Below are 18,063 nucleotides of genomic sequence, written 5' to 3' on the forward strand. Positions count from 1 at the left end.
GAGGTTTATCTTTGCTGCGCGTGTAAGCGGCGAGTTCCTTCCATCACCAAGGACCCACAGTTGTCATCCCTCCTCCTGCTGATGGGCATCTGGCTTTTCCCAGTTTTGGCTTTTATGAATGAAGCTGCTGGGAACATTCTCATATGTCTTTTTGCAGATGTACGTTTTCATTTCTTCTGGGTAAATACCCAGGGTTAGAATTAGTGGGTCACAGGATCACGTATGTGACATGTTTTAAGAAACTCCCAACCCTTTCCCAAGTGCCTATCCGTTTATGCTCCTGTCTGCAGCGTGCCCCACCCTTTAGCAACTGGGTCGGGCTTTCTGGGTTTCAGCCACCCTAGTGGGTATGTAATGCTGCACCTCACTGGCCTTATAAGATGTGCGGTTCTCTGACGAGTGGTCGTGTTGAGCACTTTTCATACGCTTACTGGTCATTCAGGGATTTTCTTTTTATGAAATGCCTCTTCAAGGCTTTTGTCCATTTTTAAATTGAGTTGTCTTTTTATAACTAATCAGTAGGTGTTCTGTATATATTATGGATAAAAGGCCTTTGTCAGAAATACGTGTTGTGAATCTTTCCCCCGTCTCTGGTTTCTCATTTCACTTTTTAAATAGTCTTTTGATAAAGAGAATTTTAAATTTTGATGAGTCTAATTTGGAAGTGGTAATGGTGGACATCATTGACTTATTCTCAATCTTGGAGAAACATTAATATTTCACTATTAAGTATGATGTTACTTATAGTATTTTGCAGACACCGTATATTAGCTTGAGGACATTCCTATCCCTTGTTTTCTGAGAGTTTAATTATATGGTGGGTTGGATATTATCAAATGGGTTTTCTTTACCTCTTGAATTGATTGTATGGAGTTACCCCCTTTATTTGTCTCCCTCTTTATTCTGTTAATGTGGTTAGTTATACTGATTAAAGTTTTTAATATTTCTAATTTCCTAATCTTACAGTCCTTTAGTAAACTTTCTCGGCCATGGTGTATTACCCTTTTCATATACTGCTAGGTTTGGTTTGCTAATACTTTGTTAAGGGTTTTGCTTCTGTGTTTACAAGGAACGCAGGTCTGTAGTTTTCTTGTGACATCCTTGTTAGGCTTCCGTATGGGAGTTTTGCTCATTTGTGAAAGGAGTGTGGCAGCCACCCCTCCCCCCATCTGTTCTTTGGAGTTTATGTGTGGCTGAAAGTATTCTTTCCTTCAGCGTTTGATACAATTCCATTGAAGTCATCTGGGCCAACCTTTCTGGAAAGGTTTTTAATTAAGGATTCAGTTTCTTTAATAGATATAGGACTTCGAATATTTTCTATTTTGTTTCTCGTGTCGGTTTTGGTACTTTAAAAAAAATAATTGTGCATTTCATCAGAATTGTCAAATTTATTGGCATAGGGTAGTTTATAATTTCTCTTCATTATCCTTTTAATATCTTTAGGATCCGTAGTGATGTCTCCTTTAAATGCCTGATATTGGTAGTTTATGTTTTCATTCTTTTTTCTTGATCACTCTTGTTTTAGAGGCCTATCAACTTTATTATCTTTTCTAAGAACCAACGGTGTTGATTTTTCTCTAATGCACCTGTGCTTTATATTCCTGTTCCTTCTGTTTTTTATTATTCCCTTCCTTCATCTTCATGATACACTGCTACTATTGTTGCTTTAAACAGTCAGGGGTCCTTAAAATTTTTTTAAATTACCCATATATTTCCTTTTCTGGCACTCTTCATTTCTTCCGTCAGATCTGTGTTTCCCTCTTGGATCGTTTCCCTTAATCCTAAAGAATTCTTTTGATAGTTCTTATAGTGCAGCTTTAAAAATTTTTATTTTATTTTATTTTATTTATTTTTGGCTGCATTGGGCCCTCGTTGCTGCGAGCGGGCTTTCTCTAGTTGTGGCGAGTGGGGGCTACTCTTCGTTGTGGTGCGCGGGCTTCTCATTGCGGTGGCTTCTCTTGTTGAGGAGCACGGGCTCTAGGCACACAGGCTCAGTAGTTGTGGCTCGTGGGCTCAGTAGCTGTGGTGCACGGGCTCAGTTGCTCTGCGGCATGTGGGATCTTCCTGGACCAGGGTTTGAACCTGTGTCCCCTGCATTGGCAGGTGGATTCTTAACCACTGCATCACCAGGGAAGCCCTGTAGTGCAGCTTTGCTGAAGACAAATTCTCTCAGCTTTGTTTCACTGAAAATGTTTTCATTGCATTGTCCTTTTTTAAAAATAGCTCTATTGAGATGTAATTCACATACCATAAAATTCACCTATCGCGAACGATGTAGTGATTTTACATAAATTTTTAGGATTTGTTCAACTATTACCTCAGTCCCTATTCCCACACCCAGCCCCTGGCAACCATTGTCTGTCCTCCGTCTCTACAGTTTCCTTTTCTGGGCTTTGCATATAAATGGAATCATAGAACATGTGGTCTTTTGGGTCTGGCTTCTTTCACTCTGTAGAACGTCTTTTTTTTTTTTTTTTTTTTTTGCGGTACGCGGGGGCCTCTCACCGTTGTGGCCTCTCCCGTTGCGGAGCACAGGCTCCGGACGCGCAGGCTCAGCGGCCATGGCTCACGGGCCCAGCCACTCCGCGGCATGTGGGATCTTCCCGGACCGGGGCACGAACCCGTGTCCCCTGCATCGGCAGGCGGACTCTCAACCACTGCGCCACCAGGGAAGCCCTGTAGAACGTCTTTGAGTTCTGTCCATGTTGTAGCATGTGTATTAGTAGTTTGTCACTTTGGAACCTTGGTAGTGCTTCATCATGTGGCCGGGCCACATTTGGTTCACCCATTTATCATTTATTGGGCATTTGGGTCAGTTCCAGTTTTTGCTGTGGACATTTACGTACAAATCCTGGGGTGGACACTTTTCATTTACCTTGTGTAGATAAGTAGGATTAGAATTGCTGGGGTGTATGGTAAGTTTATTGTTAACATTTTAAGAAACTGCCCAACTTTCCCACAGTGGCTGTTCTGTCCCCGTTCTCATCAGCAGTGCGTGAGGGCTCGTTTCCCCACACCCTCACCAACATTTGTTTTTGTTGGTTTTTAAAAGCATTATTATGGTCATTGTAGTGGATATGACGTGGTATCTCATGGTGGTTTAAATTTGCATTTCCCTAATCACTGAGGACGGTGAGTGTTTTTTCTTGGTCTTATTTGCGTCCATGTATCTTCTTTGGTGAACTATCTATTGGGATGTTTTGCCCATTTTTAAATTGGGTTATTTGTCTTCTTATTATTGAGTCTATATATTCTGGATACTAGTCCTTTATCACATAGATGGTTTGCAGATATTTTCTCCCATTTTGGCTTGTCTTTTCATTTTCTTAATGATATCTTTTGAAGCACGCATGCTTTAAATTTTGATGAAATCCATTTTATCAGTTTTTTAATTTCATAGATGTTTTGCTGTCGTATCTAAGAAATCTTTGCCTAACCAAAGGTCACGAAGATTTTCACCTATGTTTTTTCCTGAAAGTTTTTTAGTTTTAGCTGATACGTTTAGGTCTCTGATCCCCTTTGGATTAATTCTTAGGTATGGTGAGGTAAGGGTCGAAAAGTCATCCTTTCGGATGTGGATATTCAGTTGTCCCAGCGCTGTTTGTTGAAAAGATTATCCTATGGAAGTGACTTGGCTCCTCTGTGAAACTCGATTGGCCATCATCATATTGATTTGTTTCTGGGCATCTGCTCTGTTCGTCTGTGTGTCTGATCTTACACCAGCCTCACACGGCGTTGAATGCTGGTGCTTTGGAGTAAGTTTTGGGCCAGGAAGTGTGCGTCCTCCACCTTCCTCCCTCCTTCTCACATTTGTTCTGACTCTTCCGAGTCCTCTGCCTTTCCCTGTAAACTGTAGGGTCAGCTTGTCAATTTCCGGAAAACAGAGCTTGCTGGGGTTTGGGGAGAGCTGCCATCTTAGCAACACTGAGTCTTCCCACGTGTGGACGTGGATGTGTCTCCACTGACCGAGCACTTCTGTCTTTCCTGACAGGTAAGAGTGTGTCACCTTGTCCCACACGTGGTGACACTCTTCTCTTTCTCCTCTTTCCTGTCTGTACTTCGGTTTAGATCATTTCCATTGACTGCTGTCTTTGCTGCATCTAGTCTGTTCAGTGTATCCAGTGAATTCCTAGTTTCATGTAATGTACTTCCGAGCTTATAGTGGTTCTCTTGCAGTTCCACTTCTCTGATGAAATCCTTGATCATCCCCCATTTCATTCATCTTTTCTGAATTTCTTAACCTATTTATTAATTTAAATTCCTTGTATGATAATTCCAACATCCGTATTGAGGGTTTGCTTCTATTGACTTTTTTCTTAGTTATGGGTCACATTTTTCTCTTTTCATACATGCTTTATAATGGGGGTGGGGTTGTCTTTAAAAGAACGATGTAATTTTCTCCCCAGAGAGGAGTGCCTTTGCTCTGTCAAGCAGCTAAGGCGAGGAGCTAATTACAAGTATGCGATCAGGGACTGGGCCAGGCTGGGGCTGGCTACAGCGTTTTGGATGCCTTGAGGGGGAAGGCTGTCTGTGTGGGGTGTGCTGAGCACGCAGCACGCCGCGCTCCCCGTCCCGCCCTGACCACGGGCTCATGCGGTGGCTGCACAGAGAGAGTCCCTTCTCCTGAAGATGAGGGCTAACACACGAGCACGTTCTCAGCATGAGCTGAGAAACTTGAAGCATCTTTATATTAAAACGCGAAACATCTGTTACAGAGTAAGATACAAAATTCACATGACTTCTTCGGATAGAACAGCAGGCGCCGTCCGTTCCCCGTGTGTGCTTACCCGTCTGCCAGACGCTGTGCTGTGCTCAGGCCTGCCTGGCCCCTCGTGCAGCTTTGTCCACCCTCGCCCACGTGGCTGGAAAAGTCTGAGGTGCCACCTCTCCCCTGACGGCAGATCCGAGGCCAGTCCCCAGGCCCAGGGCCCACTCCTGCCCCTGATCCTCTTCCGCCTCACAGGCCACCCCTGAGGCCAGACGCCAGTGTCCCCTGCACAGTGACTCCACGGAAGGTCCAGGAGCTTGTGTCACCCTGTCAAAGTGAGACCCCCTTTGAGACAGGAGCTGCTCACAGACTCTCTGATGCTTAAGAAAAGGGGGGTCCTCTGCTGAGAGCACTGGTCCTGGAACCGAGGGTCCGTACGTGTCTGTGCACGCGTGTCTTCTAATCTTTTTTTTTTTTTTTTTTTTTTTTTGCGGTATGTGGGCCTCTCACTGTTGTGGCCCCTCCCGTTGCGGAGCACAGGCTCCGGACGCGCAGGCCCAGCGGCCATGGCCCACGGGCCCAGCCGCTCCGCGGCATGTGGGATCCTCCCAGACCGGGGCACGAACCCGTATCCCCTGCATCGGCAGGCGGACTCTCAACCACTTGCGCCACCAGGGAGGCCCTCTTCTAATCTTTTTGCTGTGTGCTTCCTTTTTTCTTTTTAGGTTTGGGAAAAGTTCTTAAGCTCTGAAACTCCACGGATTAATGTATTTATGGCAGTGCCTACCATATACAGCAAGTTGATGGATTATTACGACAAACATTTTACCCACCCTCATGTCCAGGATTTCGTGCGTGCAGTTTGTGAAGAAAAAATCAGGTAAATGAAAATAGTCCACCTTCCATCCAGAGAGTCAAATATAACTTATTTTTAGTGAGTCAGTTCTACTAAGTTTTAGGAAGCAGTATTTTTTCTTTGCTTTAAAATGTGTATCTACGTCTCTCTCTCTACGTATCTGTGCTCCCGACGCAGCTGCCTGTATTCTGTATCCGTGTCTCTGTTCTATCTCTGGGTCTCTCTGTCCCTCTGTCTGTCTGTCCGCCTGTCTTCCGGTAGAGTCTGAAGGACGAGGATGGGGAAGTCCTTTCTGACCCCACCCCTGCTGGCTCTCAGCCCTGCCCCGTCCCCGACCCCGTGCAGACACCCTCCCTGACAGATGTGTGGCTGTCTGGCCCCTTCGGTGGCATGGGGTTTGCTCTGCGTGTTCCCACGAGCCTGCCAACTGCAGCGCCTCTCTGCTCGTGGTCAAGCGGCTCATCTGCAAAGCACACGGAAGTGAGCAGTTTGGCGGGTCTTCACAGACATGATGACACGTGCGCCCAAGAGGTGTGACACGTGTGTCTGTGGCAGACACAGCCTTTAACAGGGCAGCGAGTTGGCGCTGGACAGCCACGAGCTTCATGGCCTCTGTGCATCTGATTCCTGGTCCTTAAGAGGAGCTCAGGACAGCCCTTCGTTTCCTGCAGGGAACTTCCAGTTGCCCAGGACGAGCATTTCATCGTGTTCTTCTCCCGTTCACCCGCTCTTTGCGCCTTTTCTGTAGAGACGTTTTGATGGAACTAGAGCCCTTTTCTGAGGGTGCCACTGCCGGCACCTCCCTGGATCGGCCTCCCACGAGGCGCCATGGTGGGGCTGGGGTCCAAAGCCCAACCACCAGGACAAGAGTGGGACTGGTAGCACGATGTACCCAGATCTCAGGAGCCAAGGGCAAGAATGAGATCAGAGAGGGGAGGTCAGGGTGACTCTGGGTGACAGGCCTTCAGACCTCAGCAGCGGGCTCCTGGTGGGGAGGGTCCTTGTGCCTGCACCTCCGTGGGGGGAGCGCAGGGGTGGTCGTCACTCCGGCCCCCACTAGAAGCAGAAACACCTTCCTTCACGCACACAGTGCTTTCGGGACATGGTGCACGCCGAGGCTCTCAGATATCAGATCAATGTCATTGTCAGTGAGCCGTCAGCACCAGGCAGTGTTTGTGGAGGAGCCCCCGTGCGCCCCTCACTGGAGACTGACTGCTTCCGCCTCCCCCTCCTCCTCCTCAGACCCGGTGGTGTTTTGTCCCTAAACCAGATAAACTGTCGTCACCTTACTCTTATTACTGCTCTTTTTGGGGGCTGTTTGTGGACAGCACGTTGATTGTTTGCAGAGCGTGCCACCAGGGACCCTCAAATCACTTTTCCTTTTACTGTGATTACCCCTTCCTTGTGAAGACCTATTTGCATTCTAAAATATACCCAAGATTCTTTCCAAAGAACAGAGTTAAATTTCAGCCCGAACTGCAGTTTTAGCCGTGAGTTAAAGGGTGATGTTGACTGGGGTGCTGGGCGCGTGTGGCTCTCACCGGGCTGAAGAAGCCATGTGCTCCCGAGAGCTCAGGAGCCTGTGGTTGTGCCGGGCAGGTTGATGGTCTCGGGCTCGGCCGCCCTGCCCCTGCCTGTGCTGGAGAAGTGGAAGCGCATCACCGGCCACACTCTGCTGGAGAGGTACGGGATGACGGAGATCGGCATGGCCCTGTCCAACCCCCTGACCGCAGCTCGCCTGCCAGGTACGAGTGGCGCCCGCCAGCTGTGTCCTCCCCCTGCTCTGGGTCCTCGGGTAGGCCATTCTGTGGAGGATGCTCCCCTGCTGGGCCACGGTCACGCTCTCAGGGTGGCAGTGTCCTTCCCAGGTGACCCAGACGCCGTGTGCTTGGCAGGGCGCCCCCTCCCCACCTCCCGGGCTGGGGTCTGCTTTCGTCCACACCAGGTCGCCCGCGGCCCAGAGTCTCCCATGCAGGTGCCCTGAGCCACACAGGCTGGTGGCAGCGGGAGAGATGGCAGGTGTCGGGGGCAAGGGAGGAGGGACACCCCGCCTGTGCTCGGGGACCTGCATGCGTCTGGATGGCCTGCTGCTCTAGACGGGTTCCTGCCCTTTGGTCTTCCTGTCCCACCTTCTCTAGACCATTCCACATAAACAGCCTTCACGTCCCGGGTCCCTGACGGGGAACCTGCAGGCGGAGCCTGAGGCCTGAGACGTGAGCCTGTTATGTCCCGGGCCCTTTTCCAGCCCTCCCGGTCAGTCCCCTCCAGCTTGTCCAAAACGTAGTAGGCGTCTGGAAATAAACGTTAAGTCATCGTGTGCCTGTACTTGCCTCGGTGCATCCACTTGTCTCGCACGACAGTAAAAGGTACCCTTCTGGTGGGCAGGTCTGTGAGTTTTCAGCGTGTCTGCCGTCATACTCAGGTAGATGAAGTTGAATCACCTCCAGACCTTCCCCCTTTCGTGGTCAGCACTTCCTGTCCCAGGCCGGCGAGCACGTCCCTGGTTCCTCTCCCTGTAGCTGTGCGTTTCCTGGAATGACACAGAGGCACAGCCTCCAGGACCTGCCTTTGGGTCTGGCTTCTCTCACTTGGCAGGACAAGTGTGAGACACATCCTGTGCCGAGCAGCATCTTCGGTGTTAACCTGTCCGCCACCGAAGGATGCTGGGTTGTGTCTGGTCTTGGACGGTTCCCAGTCGGGCCGTCGTGAAGGTCTGTGTGCAGGGTTTTGTGTGAATGCGTCTTTACATCTCGTGGGCAGATGCCTCAGAGTACGACTGCTGGGTCAGAAGGGGGTGTGAGCTTGACTTTCTAAGAAGCTGCAAACTGTCCACACGACAGCCCCGATACTGGGCTGATCTTATCCCTCTGATGGCCTTGGAGAAGTCACACAGACGGAGCAGGTGTTCACACTGTCGGACCAGGACACCCTCTGTCGGGCGGGGGCAAAGGCCCCGGGACAGAGGGACCTGCGCCCGTGCCCTAAACCCGAGGCTTCTGGGCACTAATTTTCGAATCTTAATTGGCTGCAGCTCTTCAGGCTCAGGGTTCTGCTGTGGCTGTGCGTGGTCTCTTCTCGACACCGGAACCAAGCGCCCGGGGTCTTTTCTCGCCTGTGAAGCAGGCGGCTCACAGTGGGTGCACGACCGGCTTTTTGGTTTAGAAACAGTGAAGGAACTAGCCCTCAACCTTGAATCCAGGAGTGAGTCCCTGAGCGCCGCTTCCGGAGCAATCAGGCTGTGTCCTCTGTGCCCCTGACTCCCGGGCCGGGCTCCTTCCAGCCGGGACTCTGGGCTGCTCCGGGGACACATCCTGCCAGCCTCGCCCATCACAGGTTCCCTGGCGGCCCGGAGGGACGTGTGGCCTGAAGGAGACTTTTTGCTCGGCTGAGGCCCCGGGTGGTGACCTGAACTGATGGGCCTGACATGCGCTGATAGGAGGCTGCTATCAGATGCAGGGCTTGCCGGACAGGCGCTCCAGGACCCAGTGAGGCACAGTCACCCGCCCCAGAGGCCAGACAGAGCCACAGGACAATTAAAGTCACCTGGCCACAGCTGACACCTGTTCTAAAGGGAGGCGGAAGGATAGCCTGCCCTTCTGACTGCAGCCAGCCTGTCGCCCAATGGACACCAGGAGGACACTCCGACCCTGCGGGTGTGGGAGGGGCCCGTCCCGTGATGTGGGAGGGCCTGCGTCCACGTGGTCTGGGCGGGGCCACGTCACGCGGTGTGGGCGGGGCAGCGTCACTCAGTGTGGGAGGGGCAGCGTCACTCAGTGTGGGAGGGGCAGCGTGTACACGGCGTGGGCGGGGCAGCGTGCACGCAGTGTGGGAGGGGCCGCGTCACGCAGTGTGGGGGGGCAGCGTGTACGTGGCGTGGGCGGGGCAGCGTCACGCGGTTTGGGAGGGGCTGCGTCACGTGATGTGGGAGGGGCCGCGTAACGCGGTGTGGGAGGAGCAGCGTGTACGTGGCGTGGGCGGGGCAGCGTCACGCGGTTTGGGAGGGGCTGCGTCACGTGATGTGGGAGGGGCAGCGTCACGTGGTGTCGGGGGGAATGCGTCCAACAGTCTGGGAGGGGCAGTTTCACGAGGCATTGGTGGGGCAGCGTGCACGCAGTGTGGGAGGGACAAAGTCCACGCCGTGTGGGAGGTGCCGCATCACGCGTTGTGGGTGGGGCCGCGTTCACGTAGCGTGGGAGGGGCCGCGTCACGCGGTGTGGGCGGGACAGCGTGTACGTGGCGTGGGTGGGGCAGCGTGCACACGGTGTGGGAGGAGCAGCGTGTACGTGGGGTGGGCGGGGCAGCGTCATGCGGTGTGGGTGGGGCCGCGTTCACGTAGCGTGGGAGGGGCCGCGTCACCCGGTGTGGGCGGGGCAGCGTCCACGCGGTGTGGGCGAGGCAGCGTGTACGTGGCGTGGGCGGGGCAGCGTCACGCGGTGTGGGCGGGGCAGCGTCACGCGTTGTGGGTGGGGCCGCGTTCACGTAGCTTGGGAGGGGCCGCGTCACGCGGTGTGGGCAGGGCAGCGTGTACGTGGCGTGGGTGGGGCAGCGTGCACGCTGTGTGGGAGGAGCAGCGTGTACGTGGGGTGGGCGGGGCAGCGTCATGCGGTGTGGGTGGGGCCGCGTTCACGTAGCGTGGGAGGGGCCGCGTCACCCGGTATGGGCGGGGCAGCGTCGCGCGTTGTGGGCGGGGCAGCGTCCACGCGGTGTGGGCGAGGCAGCGTGTACGTGGCGTGGGCGGGGCAGCGTCACGCGGTGTGGGCGGGGCAGCGTCACGCGTGTGGGTGGGGCCGCGTTCACGTAGCGTGGGAGGGGCCGCGTCACGCGGTGTGGGCGGGGCAGCGTGTACGTGGCGTGGGTGGGGCCGCGTCACGTGGTGTGGGCGGGGCCGCGTCACGCGGTGTGGGCGGGGCAGCGTGTACGTGGCGTGGGTGGGGCAGCGTCACGTGTTGTGGGCGGGGCCGCGTTCACGTAGCGTGGGAGGGGCCGTGTCACGCCGTGTGGGCGGGGCAGCATCACGCGGTGTCTGGGGGAACGGGGAACGCGCCCAGCGGTCTGGGAACCCGCGGCGTGGGCGGGGCAGCCTTACGCGGCCTGGGTGGGGCCATGTCCACGCGGTGTGGGCGGGACCCCATCTAGGTGGGTGTGGGAGGCTGGCCCTTCCTGGTTGACCCTGCTCTGTTCCACCCACTGGGGTAGGGGCGGGGGTTTCTGGGGTCTGAGCAGCTACCCTGCCTTAACACAAAAGTCGCTGCCGTTTGTAGACCTCACTTTGACAAATCATAGGCGTTTCTGTGGAGATTTTTTTTTTTTTTTTTTGCGGTACGCGGGCCTCTCGCTGCTGTGGCCTCTCCCGTTGCGGAGCACAGGCTCCAGACACGCAGGCTCAGCGGCCATGGCTCACGGGCCCAGCCGCTCCACGGCATGTGGGATCTTCCCGGACCGGAGCCCGAACCCGTGTCCCCTGCATCGGCAGGCGGACTCTCAACCACTGCGCCACCAGGGAAGACCCTGTGGAGATTTTAATGCCACCATTGTGGTAGAGGTACTGTAATTCTGTCAGCGTTTTCTTTTTTTTAAAATAAATTTATTTTTGGCTGTGTTGGGTCTTAGTTGCTGTGCGCAGGTTTTCTTTAGTTGCAGCGAGCAGGGGCTACTCTTCGCTGTGGTGTGCAGGCTTCTCATTGCGGTGGCTTCTCTTGTTGCAGAGCATCGGCTCTAGGCGTGTGGGCTTCAGTAGTTGCGGTGCACGGGCTTAGTTGCTTTGCTGCATGTGGGATCTTCCCGGACCAGGGCTGGAACCTGTGTCCCCTGCATTGGCAGGCGGATTCCCACTGCGCCACCAGGGAAGCCCTGTCAGTATTTTCTTTATAGACATTCTTAGCAGTTCAGGTTTCATTGAATAGGGTGGACAGTCCTGACTTCCTTAGGATGGGAGAGGGGCTGGAGGTTGAATCAAGCCAATGGCCAATGATTTAATCAATTGTACCTGCATAATAGAACTTTCATAAAAACCCCAAACAAGGCTGGTGAACACGGGTTGGTGTTAGAGTGTGATGTGCCTGGAGAGTGTGCAAGTTTAGAGACTCCCACCCACCCACATACTTGCTAGAGGCGTCTCTTCCATCTGGCTGTTCCCACCTTGTATCCTTTGTAATGAACTGGTATTCTAGGAAGTGACCTGTTTTCTAGGGCTCTGAGAGCCGCTCTAGCAAACGGTTTAATCCCAGGAGGGGCCCAGGGAACCCCCAGTTTGCAGCTGAGTTGTACAGAAGTTGTGGGTAAGTGGGGACATGCCCCTGTGACTGTCAGTCCTGTGGGACTGAGGGCAGCCACTCACCTCCCTGGAGGCCACAGCAGATCCCGTAGGGTTCCCTTCTCTACAGCATCTGCCCGCATCTCCCTGTGTTCCCAGCGCCTGGATGGAGCCGCTGCTTCCTCCTTTCTGTAAGTGTTACTGAACTGAGCCAATTTACTGACACTGGGTTGTGGTGAAGGAAGTGCAGGATCCAAGCAAGGAGAACAAGCTGCTGGTGCTCAAAGGACCCAGACGCCTTATGGCTTTCAGGGGAGGGCTATTAAAGGCGACATTTGCGGGGAGGGCTGCAGGATGTGTGACATTCTTCTGATTGGTTGGTGGTGAGGTAACAGGGTGGTGTCCCAGGAATATCAGTCATCAGCCTTCTGGTTCCAACTAGTCTGGGGGTCTCAGCCTGTAGTCACCATCCTCCACCCGGGTGGGGGCCTTAGTTCACGCAGAACAACTCCAAGATGTGCATCAGATGAGTGTGTACGTCTCTTGACGAGGAGGTACGACTTTGTCTTATTACCGATTTATTGTTTGAGCTCTGAGGTAACTGCTTTCTCTTTGTCTTTGTGTTCCTCTATTTCTCTAATTAGTAACTGCCTCAGTCTGCTCTCTGGATCTCAGGGAAGGTTTAGGAGACTAAAGTGTCTTTTTACAAACACGAAACGAGGGACATGGAGGGGCTTTCGTACTCCGAGGATCTCCAGGGCTCACACTTCAGGAGGCGTCGCTGTCTGGAGGGCTTGGGCCTGAGCAGGCGTCACAACCACTGCGGGGACGAGAGCTCAGAAGAAAGGGGAAGAAGAGCAGATTTCACTCCTGAGCAAGGTGGTTGCTCATGCTTAAGATTCTGTACTTAGTTTAATGAAGTGCCTTCTGATGAATCATCACATTCTGCCTGATGGCTCAAGGTGTGTTCATGGAACTCTTTGCTTCTGGCACATACTAAAGAAATCATCCTAACCAGTCTCAGAAAGTGATAAATCAATTCACAGTACATCTCCTTCACACAGCAAGAAATCCACTTACTGCCTGGGAACCCAGGAAGGAGGACCATCAGCCCAGTGGGCCCGACCGATGTCCTCTTACACATGGCCTTTCTCTTCTGCACTTTATCAACCCATTTCTTCCCCTAAACCTTTTGTTCTGTGGCTTTTACACACACACTGAGGACTAAAACCTAGGTCAGCCTGCTGACATTTGGCCATAAAATAGGAGCAGTTGGGAGTGATCTGAAGACCTTGGAAAAAATCTCCAAGATGCCTGGGCCTGGTCTGTAACGAAGCAGTCAGAGCTGTGGCCCCGCCGGTCCTTACAGACCATGAGGTCCAAGGAGGAGCAATGCAGACGACGGGGCTAAGGCAGACTCTTCACTGGAGACAGATCCAGAGGGAAGCTACGGCGCTGAGGTCCGCCAGGAAACATCCCGAGTGTCGGGACTATGGCCGCCTTGGCCCCGGGTCCTGCAGAGCCTGCAGGAGGGCAGGGCTTGGACCCAGCTCGTGTTCACAGCCTAGGTCTTGTCTCTGGTCCTCGTGTCTTGTCTGCAGCTGAGATGGAACACCTCCTTTTCCAGGCTGTCTCCGGTCTTGAGTATCCTGGCACTCGTGCAGCCACTGGCCCCAAGTAGATGACCAGCAGGAAGAGAGAAGGCTACATGCCTGGTGGTTCCTTTCATACACAACATCCAAGGGGGCAAGTCCACAGAGCGTGGGTTAGTGGTTGCTGGGGTGGGGGGAAGATATGACAGCTGACGGGGACAGGTTTCCTTCTGGGCTGATGGAAAGTTCTGGAGCTAGATGGAGGTGATACTGCAACAATGTTGTGAATGTGCTGAATGCCCCTGAATCCTAGGCTTTATAATGAATAGCTGCATCATATATGGATTTCACTGTAGTTTTTAAATCTTTGGAAGCAAAAGAGAAGGAGGGGAGGAAGGAGGAGGAAGACGCGGTGGGGGCGGCCCCCAGGACCTCAGACAGAAGACAGGCTGAGGAGGACAGGGCGGCGCCATCTAGCAGACAGAGCCCCGTGTCACAGACTCTTCCAGGCGTGTGGGTCCCAGAGTACTAAGCAGCTCGTGGAATTTGCCAAGTGGGCTTCCCGGGACTTTTCTCCTGTGACAAGTCCTCATTGATAACAGTTAAAATAAAGGGCCTGAGGGGCTTCCCTGGTGGCGCAGTGGTTGAGAGTCCGCCTGCCGATGCAGGGGACACGGGTTTGTGCCCCGGTCCGGGAGGATCCCACATGCTGTGGAGCGGCTGGGCCCGTGAGCCATGGCCGCTGAGCCTGCGCGTCCGGAGCCTGTGCTCCGCAACGGGAGAGGCCACAGCAGTGAGGGGCCCGCGTACCGCAAAAAAAAAAAAAAGGCTTGAGACCTTGAAGTGAAACATTTGGCCCTGGAATCTCTGACCCGCCTCAGCTATTCAGTGGCCACGGGGACTCCACTGCGGCCACCACCTGCCCTAACCTTTGCAGGTTCAAAAGCTGATTATAACCACACAGGGGTGAAGCCACTGAGCCAACCACAGGCACCTAACAACTGAGCCAGGACGCTGGCTACATCACCCCTGCCGTGAGGACCCGCTCACCCTCTGGCATCTGTCCCACTCCAGTCCCTCACCAGCGACAAACTGCAGTCATCTGTGCCCTGACCGCTCAGCCAGGTGCTCCAGTGAGATAGAAGCGCCCTTGCATCTTGCCCTGGGTGCCGGGCGGCCCTCCCGAAGTGACCTGAAGGCCCTGTAGGGCGTTTGGAGCCCTGGCGGCTGCTCTGCGTGTCCTGCCTAAGGCTGTGCTCTTGGCTGCTGGGGCTTCGCCCCTCTGTGTGCACGTGACAACGGGGCAGGACCCCTGTGTGCGCACACCACGTCCATGCGGGATTCCCATGTGTGTGCACGTGACACCCACGCGGGATCCCCCCACCTCCGTGTGTGCACGTGACGTCAGGCAGGTCCGGGCACCGCAGTGTGCAGCTCTCTCCTTCAGAACCCTGATGACCGCCTCTTTCCCTCGTGCCTCCCTGCCCCTTGCAGGCTCTGTGGGGACCCCGCTGCCCGGCGTCGAGGTGCGCATTGTGTCAGAGAACCTGCAGAAGGACGGCTACCCCTACGTTGTCCACGCGGAGGGAAATGAGGAGGACACCAAGGTGAGCGCCTGTGTTCTCTCCGGCAGCACGTGGGCATCATACGGCCACGACCACCCAGCAGGCCGACGGCAGAGGTTGAGTCCCCACCGCTCGGGGACGGCCCCTGAACTGCGGCGCTGCTGGTGTTTTGGGCGTTGCCTGCCGTGTGGACGGTGCAGAGCAGAGTGAGGCCCAGCAGGGCTCCCCGCGCTCAGCCGGGCTCCTCCTGGGCTCTGTCCTCTGGGCCACGTTGAGATGGGTCCTGATCGCCTCAGCTAGGAGAGCCCGAGTTAAAGCAGAGAACATTGTCAGCAGGATCTTGTTAAAACTTCTGCGCTGGCGGGACGCCGGCGCCCGCTCAGGGCGGACGCCGCCAGTGTAAGCGGCCCCCAGCCTTGCAGTCGCCCATTCGGACAAATTCACGGAAGCTGTAAATTGAGGTTCCCCACTTGGGAAGTCACTGTTGCCTGCTTTCTGTGTTGTTCTAAGATCCGGAGGGCAAGGGGAAGAGAGGACTGTTGTCTTGTTCCAGTGGGGACTTTCACAGCCCCAGGTCTGCTGGTCATAAGTGATCAGGGCCATAGCAGAGGCTCGGTTTTGGTAGGAAGTGGCATTTTGATTTAAAAGATTGTGTCCTCCACAGCGGATGTGCATACTCTTGACTTCTGTCACGCTGACAAGTTTTAAAAGCTGAAAGTAGCAGCGATACTGCCTCTCACGTGTGCCGGGAGGGGCGGCGGACAGGCCCTGCCCTTGTGGGCCTCGGTCTGCAGTGGGACATGGCAGCGTTCAAGAGATGGTTGTTGGATGTCTTAGCTCAAGACGTAGGTGGAACTTGGGTGGTTTTTACTGTAATTTTATGAAAAATGACATCAGGAAGTATGTGTTGGGCTTCCCTGGCGGCGCAGTGGTTGAGAGTCCGCCTGCCGATGCAGGGGACACGGGTTCGTGCCCCGGTCCAGGAGGATCCCACATGCCGCGGAGCGGCTGGACCCGTGAGCCATGGCCGCTGGGCCTGTGCGTCCGGAGCCTGTGCTCCGCAACGGGAGAGGCCACAACAGTGAGAGGCCTGCGTACCGCAAAAAAAAAAAAAAAAAAAGAAAAAGAAAAAAGTATGTGTTTCGTTTACCCAACAACCTCTCACCCGGATCCTCGTTGCTGGGCTCGTGCCCTCTCGGCCTCTCCTCCCAGATGTGATGGTCCTCGCTCCCGTCCACGTGTGTGGGCAGCTTTCAGGGTGGCTTCAGGGTCCCCAGCCATGGCTCTCGCTCCCTGGCTGCCTGCTGTCTGGGCTCTTGCATCAACCCAGCTGGTCCAGGGCCGTCAGCCACGCCCATGGCTTAGGGCCCTTTTCTGGCTCTTGGCCTGTGCCCTGCGGTCCTCTCTCCTCGTGGACTTCTGCTCACACCCGAGTCACCTGTCCCAGCGTCCAGCCCTCCTGGCAGGAATGGGGCTGCTTCCCTCTGCTGGATGCTCAGTCCGCCGGTTCTCGGTGTCGTTCCAGGGACCCCGCTTGGGAGGAGGTTCCCAGCAGAGGAGTGTCGGGGGCATGTGGGTCCATCAGGAAGTAGCAGCACAGATGGCAGGGGGGCCCCTGCACCGCCCTGCCTGAGCACCTGTAATGCTGGGTGTGGCAGGGATGCTGCCAGAGAGGAGGTGCGGGTGGACAGCGTCTCCCTCCTCAGTCACACTGAAGTTTAACAACTTGGGGCAAGCAGGCGCCCCCTCACCTGGCTCCTGCTCGGGTCTGTAGGCGTTTCCTCACTGAAACGCGCTCGGAATAGGAGGTGGCAGCCTGGCCCTGAGCATCTTGACAGTCAGAGAAGGAAGCGCGTGGTCCACGGTGTGGGGGCTCGGGGGCAGTGGAAACAGAGCAGGGATGACGATCCACTGGCCACAAGCCAGGCCCCATAAACGTGAAGGTAAGGAGACCTGGAGCTCGCGGCGGCGTGTTCTAGAACGTTTCCAACTCAGTCGAGGGGTCAGTGAGACATACGGTCCAGAATGGAGCCATCTCCATGGCCGATGATGGCCCGGGGCGGAGAGCGCAATCACAGGCCGGTTGCCCCCGGGGGCTGGGGTGGGCCTGGGCCTGGGCTCGCTCCCCGGACTGGTGAGAGGCCACCGCCGTCCTCCCCCTCCTTGCTGCCGGGAGCGCGACAGGGGCACTCCCCCCCGCTCCCGTGCGCTTTCCCCAGGAGCCGCCTCCGGCTGGGGGTATTGCTCACCGCCCCGCCCCCGGGACTCTTAGAGGAGAACAAGGCCAGATTCCACAGCTCAGGCGGGCGAGACCTCCGTGGAGCCTCCGCCTGGGTCCTCGTGCTGCGCAGGACGGGCCGGGATGGGGTGCGCCCCGAAGGCAGGAGAACCGGGCTCAGGCCTTGCTGAGGAAGCGCCTGCTCCCGGCTTCTGAGACCTCACAGGCACTCCCCATTGCTGAGGGTGGCCGTGAGGAGGACGCTGGCTGCTCGCCTGGCCTGGAAGGTGCTGGCTGTGTCCCTGACGGGACTCGCAGCCAAAACCCTCCCGCTCTCTTCTGATCGCCGCCCACGCTCGGCAGGTCCGGACGCGGGGACTCTTTCATGTTCTGAAACCAGCGGGGCTGTGGGCGATGTGGTTCAAGGTTTTTGTTAACATTTAATTGGAAATCACTTCAAACTTACAGGAAAGTTGAAAAAATACCAGTGTGAAGAAAGCCCGCTCGCCCTCTCCCGGTGCACTTGTCCTTCTCCTCTGCCAGGGCACCTCGCGGGCCAGCATGGCCTTCTGCAGCGCCCTCCTCTCACTGCCTGGCGCTCCGCCCTCTGCCGCTATGCTCGCCCCCCGCCATGACGCCGCGTGGCGACTCCCTCCACTGCAGGCTCTCTGGGGTCAGGGTCCTCTTTGCTTGTCATGAGGGCACATCTTGAACTTGGAAGTACCCCCTAAGCCTGATGGTCACAGGCCCTTTGACCCGAGTGGCAGGCGCAAGGTCAGCGCAGGCGCATTGACCAAGGAGACGTGTGCAGCGTAGCAGGCGTGCGCGCTGAGCCCGCGGCGGGGCGGCAGGACTGGCGGTGGGCCAAGCC

General features: G+C 55.3%; 1 protein-coding gene across 1 annotated transcript in view; it reads left to right on the forward strand.

Moving 5' to 3' along the window:
• The window catches only part of ACSF3 (acyl-CoA synthetase family member 3), a 59,064-nt gene that overhangs the window by 16,355 nt on the left and 24,646 nt on the right, over window positions 1-18,063 (forward strand). The window contains exons 4-6 of the mRNA XM_060084263.1: window positions 5,434-5,588; window positions 7,164-7,309; window positions 14,904-15,016. Coding sequence (XP_059940246.1) covers window positions 5,434-5,588; window positions 7,164-7,309; window positions 14,904-15,016 — 414 coding nt within the window. The remainder of the gene's footprint in view (window positions 1-5,433; window positions 5,589-7,163; window positions 7,310-14,903; window positions 15,017-18,063) is intronic.

Source organism: Mesoplodon densirostris, chromosome 19 (assembly GCF_025265405.1).
Source record: "Mesoplodon densirostris isolate mMesDen1 chromosome 19, mMesDen1 primary haplotype, whole genome shotgun sequence".
In the NCBI taxonomy this organism is placed as follows: domain Eukaryota; kingdom Metazoa; phylum Chordata; class Mammalia; order Artiodactyla; family Ziphiidae; genus Mesoplodon; species Mesoplodon densirostris.